Here is a 9,008-nt window from a genome sequence, read left to right on the forward strand (position 1 = left end):
AGCAGTGACCTGAAACACGCGAATCACTGTAAAAAAGCATACAACAAGGCCAACATTATGCTCGGGTTCATAGCGAGGAACTTCGAGTGTAAAACACCAGACGTGATGCTATCCTTGTATAATTCCATGGTAAGACCGCACCTCGAGTATGCAGTGCAGTTCTGGTCTCCCAATTACAGAAAGGACATTGCTTTACTGGAAAGGATTCAACGACGCGCCACAAAGATGATTCCAACCTTCAGGGCTCAACCGTACGAGGAACGACTCAAGCGACTCAATCTCTTTACATTGGAGAAAAGACGCCTACGAGGGGATATGATTCAAGTCTTCAAGTATCTAAAAAAGTTCAATAACGTCGATTACTCCAAATTCTTTGAACTGCAAACCAACTCAAGAACTAGAAATAACGGTTTACCCATTCAGTCGAGTCGATGTTACACAGACATTGGAAGGAGTTTCTTTTCAAACCGAGTCATCCGCCACTGGAACAATCTTCCCTCAGAAGTAGTAAATGCGAATACCATCAACTCCTTCAAATATAGAATCGACCGTCATTTCGCTGCGTCAGGAGTAAACTGAATAACGAGGGGCTTCCATCTGCTCCTCAATATCGAGGTGCTTTCATCTGCTCACCAAGCCCCAAGTGGCGGTCGAGCAGATTAAATCACCCAAGCGGGCGACCTCGTAATGAGCCAATAGGCTTTCTGTTGCCTGCATTTCCATGTTTCCATGTTTCCATGTTTCCTCTCTTCTTCCTCTTCTTCCTCCTCCTCGTACATCTTTTCGTACCCCGCAGTGTTCGTCTGTTCGTTAATTAAGGAGTTCGTTTCATCCTTCCTTGTTAGGTTAGTGAGGTTATATTTCTTTCTCATTATACATCCTCAGTTGTTTATCTATTTAGTCATCTCTTGCCTCTTTGATTGTTTCCTTCATCCTTCTCATTCTCCAGCTGCTCTTCCTTCACCCTAAAAATTCCAACCATGTTCCTCCTCTTACACTCACCTCCTCCTCCTCCTTCTTCTCCTCCTCCTGGTTTCCCTCCTGATTGCTTCCTCACACTTCTGCTCTCCTCCCTCTCCCACTCCTTCACTTCCCCACTCCTGCCTGTCTCACTCCTCCTCAGTCATAGTTTTGGGCCGACTCTTAACACTCTTCCCTCCTCATTGCTTCCTCCCACCTCTGCTCTCCTCCCTCTCCCACTCCTTCACTTCCCCACTCCTCCCTGTCTCACTCCTGCCTCTCACTGCTTCTCACTCATACTTTCGGGCCGACTCTTAACACGCCAAAATTAGATGCTGGTTTCCTCTTCTTAAAGTCTCATTATCTGACTGGATTCATTCTCTTGCAGTCTTCCTTCTCTTATAATTCCGTTCTTTCCTATTTTTATATTATCTTTTTACATATTTAACTATTTTTGTCCCTCCTCCTCCTCCTCCTCCTCCTCCTCCTCTGAGTCTCTTTCTGCTTCTCCTTCTCAGGCATGTTAATACTTCGAAATTAGCGCCGCGATGCCCCAGGTTACGTCTGGTTAATATTAATAATGCTAATAAGAGCCGTGTATCGAGTGGTTAGCTTAATCGCGTGCTCCCGGTGGCTTATATGTCGGGGTGGGGGGTGGGGGTGGGGCAGGAGAGAACGAAGAGGAGGAGAACGAGAGAAGGAGGGCAGGAGAGAGGGAGGGAGAGAGAGAGAGAGGGAAGGAGAGGTCAGGAGGTGCAAGAAGGAATGCCACAGGAGGGAGTCGAGTCCTTTTCCTTCTTCCTCCTTAGACTTCATTACACTCTCCTCTCTCTCTCTCTCTCTCTCTCTCTCTCTCTCTCTCTCTCTCTCTCTCTCTCTCTCTCTCTCTCTCTCTCTCTCTCTCTCTCTCTCTCTCTCTCTCTCTCTCTCTCTCTCTCTCTCTCTCTCTCTCTCTCTCTCTCTCTCTCTCTCTCTCTCTCTCTCTCTCTCTCTCTCTCTCTCTCTCTCTCTCTCTCTCTCTCTCTCTCTCTCTCTCTCTCTCTCTCTCTCTCTCTCTCTCTCTCTCTCTCTCTCTCTCTCTCTCTCTCTCTCTCTCTCTCTCTCTCTCTCTCTCCCTACCTGCCCCTGCCACACCTGCGTCAGGGTATCCTTTCCCACGTGAATAATTAAGCGTAGGGGCTGCTGTTTACTCATCCCCGGAAGAGCATCGTCCCGCACTTAGAAGATGAGTCGCGGGTAGAAGAGTCCCCCCAAAAAAAGCGGTCCTTCTTTACCATGCTCCCTTTTAACCCAAGAGACCCACACATACAGCAGTACTTAAATGTGTCCCGCCCCTCCCTTCCTCTCTCTCCCTTGCTGCCTGACTTCTTTCTCTACTTCAGTATTTACCCTTTTCCTCCTCCACGGGAAAAAGACACACTCCTAAAAGTACAGCTGTGTGGCCCGCTCTCCCTTTCTTCCTCTCTACTTTACAATATCCTCTCCTTCCTTCCTCTTGTATTTTTTCGCTCTCTCTACCTGTCTTTGTTCCTTCCTTCCTTGATTCCATTCTACTTTCCTACAATATTTTTTCCTTCGTCGTTTCTCTCTTTCTCCATTCTCGTTTTATATTGATTTTCTACATTATTTATCTTCTTCTCTTTCTACTTCTCGCCCTCTCCCTCTCCCTCTCTCTCTCTCTCTCTCTCTCTCTCTCTCTCTCTCTCTCTCTGATAGCAATAGGCATGATATACACTCGACGTAACTTATATTTGAGTCTTTACTAATGAATCGCTACGTACATATACATTTCAAAGGCTTACTGTGTGTGTGTGTGTGTGTGTGTGTGTGTGTGTGTGTGTGTGTGTGTGTGTGTGTGTGTGTGTGTGTGTGTGTGTAACCATGCAGTCGTCCCCCTCAGCCTCTCCAGTACGACTCTCCACGCGGCGGGATCACGGTCGTGACGGAGCGGGGCAACACGACGAGCGGTTACCTGCTGATCCAGGTGAGAAAAAGAGACTAATCTTTTGTAGGTCATTTTATAAAGAGAGCCAGAAAGTAGAACAGTGGGAAGAAAAGGTAAATAAATAATCATCCACATCTCACTTGTTTGCACAATTGATAGGGAAGAGAAGAAGCAGAGATAAGTGAAGCTAAAAGAAGGAAGTTTATTTTAGAGACAGCATTAGATAGATAGATAGATAGATAGATAAATAGATAGATAGATAGACAGAGAGAGAGAGAGAGAGAGAGAGAGAATGTATGTAACTGATCTCTCTTTTGGCCTCTCGTTCGTGTTTCCTTTGACTGGAGCAGCGTCTAGCAGGCCCTTTTTGTCTCTGTTTTTGTTTCTAGACCCTGAACAAAAAAGAAAAAAAATAGAATGTATATGAATGTATGTATGTAAGTATGTATGTATGTATGTATAATTAGATGGATGGATAAAAGAAAAATATAAAATTGATACCAAGGCTGCACTGATTAAACTATACTTTTCTATTCTTAACCTCTTTTTCATTTTTCATATTCAGAATAAAGAAAGAAACAAACGAAATATTACAGCACACATTTTATATAAACTCAGTGCAATTAACGCTTTATTATACATTTTTTGTTCACTAAGTCAAATTAATTAAAACTATCCCTGTTCAAAAGATAAGTCGCAGAACAAAATCGGAAGCAACACAAACGCACTAATATTTTTCCTCTATATTTTAACTCCTTCCACTCCGCAGCCTCCAGCCCTTGTTCTCCACCGTCCCGCGCATCACCCTGCTCCCATTTCATCTCTCACCATCCACGCCTCTACCTCCACCTCTCCTCTCCTCTAGTCCGCTTTTTCTCTCCTTTCTTTTCCTTCCCAATCATTTCCCCTCTTCTCACTCCCTCTCCTCTCCTCTCCTTTCCTTTCCTTTCCTCTCCTTTGATTTCCATTCCTTTCCTTCCTTTCCTTTCCTTTCCTCTCCTCGCTTCTCCTCTCCTTTCTTTTCCTTCCCAATCTTTTCCCCTCTTCTCACTTCCTCTCCCCTCCTTTCCTTTCTTTTCCTTTCCTCTTATTTGATATCCAGTCCTTTCCTTCCTTTCCTTTCCTCTCCTCGCTTCTCCTCTCCTTTCTTTTCCTTCCCAATCTTTTCCCCTCTTCTCACTCCCTCTCCCCTCCTTTCCTTTCTTTTCCTTTCCTCTCATTTGATATCCAGTCCTTTCCTTCCTTTCCTTTCCTCTCCTTTCCTCGCCTCTCTTTTCCTTTCTTTTTACCTCTCCTTTCGTCTCCTCTCACCTCACCTCCTCTCCTCTGATCCCGCTCCTCCTCTCGCCCCCCCTCGGGAATACATTACTCTAATCTAAACTTTACTCGCGTGTTACTGGTGGTCTTCGGCTGATCATAATTACACACCTCCCCCCTCTCTCTCTCTCTCTCTCTCTCTCTCTCTCTCTCTCTCTCTCTCTCTCTCGCACAAAAAAATATATATGCTTTTTTGTTAATATCTATTCACAGGGCATTAAATTATTTATATTCCTACACAATACAAATATCATATTTAATTTAGGATGATTTAGTTTTTTTTAAAGTTTCAAGAGCAGGAAGATGAGTAGTAGTAGTAGTAGTAGTAGTAGTAGTAGTAGTAGTAGGAGGAGGAGGAGGAAGAGGAGGAGCAGAAGGTGGAATAGGTAGCGAGGGTGACGTGCCTCCCCTTACAGGATGCCCGCGCCTCGGACACCGGGAACTACACGTGTGCCCCCTCCAACACCGCCGCCTCCACGCTCAGAGTACACGTCCTTCATGGTGAGTACACACACACACACACACACATACACACACACACACACACACATACACACCACACACACACACCCGCAGAGAGAAAGGCTTTCTGCAATATGCATTTAACTCTTCAGTTAGTTTTCCGCGCTTTAAAGTACCATCATATTTCTTGCACACATTTTTCTCTCGGAACATCAAATATATACGCTTGCAATGCTGTAAAATCCTCAAGTAATCATCTGAAAAATAATAAATGAAGAGATCCTTTGTTTCTTGCCAGGAGCGAAAGTAATGTGTAAAAAGTTTAGAAAAAAAAGTTGGAATAGAATATGTAAATAGTCCGCCTCTTCCATGTGAGCCATTACGAGATAACAATGTCGTGTCGCCTCAGGGGAGACGCCGGCGGCGATGCAACACAACGGGTCGCCGTCTCCAGCCGGGCGCCTCCACGCCCTGCTGCCGCTGCTGCTGCTGCTGCTGCCGCTGCTGACGCGGGACAGCCTGGCCCGCGGGACGCTGAGGGGCGGGGACACCTGAGCTTCGCGGACGTGCTGGCGGACTGCTGGAGTCCTCCTGTCAAGTGCCTTGTGCGTGTGTCTGTCCATGTGTCGCCCCGCCCCGCCCCGCCCCGCGCCGCCCCAACGAGGTCAACAACCGTCGCCGCAGACACCATCCCCCCTGCCTCCCCACCAGCCAGGGAAAAGCCGAAGGAAATATTTTTTAGGCAACCTTTTATTCAACAAAGAGTTAAATGAAAAAGTTAGATACAGTAAAATTTTAAAAGGAAAAAATACAATATAATTACATTAATAGAGGCAGGTGCCGCTCCAAAGGCTGAAGTTCGCTCGAACAACAACACTCAACCCAGGCCGCGTGTGTTGCCTCTCTGGCCGCGCGGCCTTCACAACGCCCTGGGTACGAGACTCTGACGAACCTTCCGTCTCTCAACGATGCCACTAAGGGCCAACGCAGGTCTTACATCCAAAGGGCTACTGGGGGAGTTGAGACGGCTAGTGTGATTTCTAGTCGCGATTACACTCCCTTACAGGCGTTCAAGTACCAATGAGAGGAGTTTAATTGAGTATCTTGCTCAGGGTCGCTTCGAGAGTGCGCAATACTAAGCCGATTGAAGGGCTACTTAATCCTTCAAGGTAAAGCGGCAAATAAATTGCCCGCTAAACCACTTAACGCTCCTTGTGGCCCGCGACAGGACGGTACTTGGCGGCGGCGGCGGCAAGCTGAGTGTTTCTGGCCCGCGTCTGAAGAAAGAGCGGCCACCATCTCTTTTCTATCTCATAAGGTGCTCGAGTGAATACCAGAGGAAGTGTGTGACGCCGGTGTGTCCCTGGGAGAGTGATGAACAGACTCTCACTTCCACACCTCCACTAATCACCAGGGCAAGCCCATCCTCTACCTCCTCCTCCTCCATCCCCTCCCACTACCTTTCCGATCGTCCTCATCCTCCTCTTCTCTAAGCCATACGGGAGTACATAATCCCTGGTCCCTCACGACCACTGCCTCCTCTTCTCCCTCCATCCTTTACTCCTCTCACTCCTCCCACACACACGCTCCATTTCCGCGGGTAACTCACGTGTAACCTTCCCCTTAAGGCGCTTGTTATTCATTCCCGGTGCTGGCTGGGTCCTCCCCTTCACCCGCCAAACAATGGTCGTCTGATGTGACTTTAAACGATGTCATTCTCCCTTACCTGGAAAAACGACGATTACGACCCCCACCGCCCTAATGACGCACTCACTACGGCGGGACACTGACCGACCTGCTCCACCTTCACCCAACCTCCTCCTGCCCCCGCCTCGACAAGGGTCACTGAGGAAGCTCTTCAAGGGGCCATTACACTATTACCGCCCTTGCTGCTCCTTCCCTCACCTCCTACCCTCCCTCCCACTCTACCCTTCCTTCCTTCCTTCCTTCCTTCTTTCTTTCCTTCCCTCTTGTTCCCCCTTCCTCTCCTCTATCCTACTTGTACAAAAATGTATATATTTGAATTCATGGACGAAAATATGAATTCGAAAAACAATTGAATACCAAGAAAAATCGGAGAAACAACCGTAGAAGTGATGAGAGCTGTGTTGCGTGGTGTTGTGTGACCCGGGTCCCTGGAAAGTGATTCAAGGAGAAGAAAGGTGTTGCGAGTGAGGGGAGAGTATGGGAAGCCCTGCGGGAGGTGTGATGAGGGTGTAAGGGTATGAATTAGTGAGGTGAGTCTTCTCGGGCAGTTCGTGTCCCAATCGGGCTCAAACCAAGACCGCCATGTCCACGAGAACCCTTTCAGTACATCGGTGAATCCAAAAAGAGATGAATCAGACAAAGAAAAATCAAAGAGTCGTGGAAGAAGTGTATCAAAATTATAAAAAAACATCCAAGACTGCATGAAAAAACAAATTATTATAGAAAATAAATCCAGCACCAAATTTGATAATAAAAGAACAATCTCTTGCCAATGAATCCAGTTAAAAGTGTTTATTAGATTGCGAGAAAAATCAAAGCGTCGTAGAAAAAGCAAATCAAAATTACTGAAAAAAAAATTAAACAACCTTGACAAAGCGAGTGTGAAAGAAAACAAAACAAAGAAAAAAAAGCCCCGGACTCAATCTAATAATGAAGGGGAGGATAATCAACTTCGAACAATACGGGAAAGTTTTGAGATGCAATTAACGACGATTGGGAAGACAGGAGAGGCAGAGAGAGCCGCTCCTCACACCCCCCGGCGCCCACGTCACGACTTCCTCCCACATGAGAATTATTAACGACATTGTTCTCTATAAATATCTTAGAATTTAATATCATACTGCCCATCCCCCCCTACCCTCTCTCTCTCTCTCTCTCTCTCTCTCTCTCTCTCTCTCTCTCTCTCTCTCTCTCTCTCTCTCTCTCTCTCTCTCTCTCTCTCTCTCTCTCTCTCTCTCTCTCTCTCTCTCTCTCTCTCTCTCTCTCTCTCTCTCTCTCTCTCTCTTTTTTCTTATTTCTTTTTTCTTCCATTTCTTTTCATTTTTTCAGATTTTATTTTTTTACTGTTTACCATTTTTTCATATTTTTTTAACCTTGCTACCTGTCTATCTATCTATCAGTCAATCTATTCCTTCACTTGTCAATTAATACTGCATATCTGTTTTTTTTCATCTTTATCTACTAACCTCTCTATTGTATTATCGATTTCTTGTCCATCTATCTATCTATATATCGACCTTTCTGTCCACGTAATATATTTTCCCTGTGACTTTACCTATGTGCATGACCTTCATCTTTCATATTCTCATCTCTTACCCTCCCTTACCCACACCATGCACTCGCCTACCTCTTTACACTAATGCGCATCTCACCGCTCTGTCCCCTTTAATCTGAGTCCCTTTCCATCTTCTCCCCAACTATATTACTCTCTCCCTTCCTCTCCTTTGAGATCAGCTTCACCGATATCAGAATGCCAGATCCCGATCCAAACGAGCTTTCTCTGAACCAACGTTACGGGTTGATGGATATCTCCGACCTATTAATTTTCTCTGTAATAGTGTGGCGCGAGTAGTATTCCGAGACAAAAAATGGAAGTGTGTTATGTGGGATTCAGGGAAGGCGAAGGCAGTTTAGAGGCTGTTGTTGTTGTTGATGTTTTACGTTGGAAATGATTGACATTTCTTCGAAAGGCAGAGCTTGGAATACACACACTCTCCCTCTCCCTCTCCCACTCACTCTCACTCTCATTCTTCCTCTTCCTCTTATTCTTTTCACTCTTACTCTTTCTTATCTTACTCTCACTCTGTCACTCTCTATCTATCCCTCTATCTATCTCTCCCTTTCTCTCTCCCCACATGCTGGTATTTTTGTATGTACAGCCGCACCCTCCCACACCTGTCCACCCACACCTCTCTGCTCTGAGGGCGTCAACAGGTAAACATTCATATATATTTTTGTCATGTATAGCTTTCACCATGTGTCGTCACGGTGTTGGTATGTATGCTGCATGTATACCCCCACCCCCCCTCTTTCATCTGTGTGTGTGTGTGTGTGTGTGTGTGTGTGTGTGTGTGTGTGTGTGTGTGTGTGTGTGTCTATGTCTGTTTCTCTTCTCCATGTGGGTATGCGATGCTACTGATGTAAGATAATGTCGTGTGTGTGTTTACGGTCATAATATTTACCAATAATAAATACATAAAAAATAATAAATACCACCTTTGTACATGTAAAGCGGCTTGTTTTCATTGTCCTTCCTGCAGCAGCGAACAATGCCCCCCGCCGCTAATCTGTCTGTTGTTACGTGATGGTCATTATGAATGCGATGATTAATTGGCAT

At 45.8% G+C, this 9,008-nt stretch overlaps 1 protein-coding gene across 1 annotated transcript in view; it reads left to right on the forward strand.

The window, feature by feature from the left end:
- The window catches only part of LOC127003363 (zwei Ig domain protein zig-8-like), an 81,154-nt gene extending 73,587 nt beyond the window's left edge, over nucleotides 1-7,567 (forward strand). Inside the window, exons 5-7 of the mRNA XM_050869897.1 lie at nucleotides 2,861-2,944; nucleotides 4,639-4,723; nucleotides 5,094-7,567. Coding sequence (XP_050725854.1) covers nucleotides 2,861-2,944; nucleotides 4,639-4,723; nucleotides 5,094-5,239 — 315 coding nt within the window. The 3' untranslated portion in view covers nucleotides 5,240-7,567. The remainder of the gene's footprint in view (nucleotides 1-2,860; nucleotides 2,945-4,638; nucleotides 4,724-5,093) is intronic.
- The last annotated feature ends 1,441 nt before the right edge of the window (nucleotides 7,568-9,008 follow it).

Source organism: Eriocheir sinensis, chromosome 25, assembly GCF_024679095.1.
Source record: "Eriocheir sinensis breed Jianghai 21 chromosome 25, ASM2467909v1, whole genome shotgun sequence".
Lineage (NCBI taxonomy): Eukaryota > Metazoa > Arthropoda > Malacostraca > Decapoda > Varunidae > Eriocheir > Eriocheir sinensis.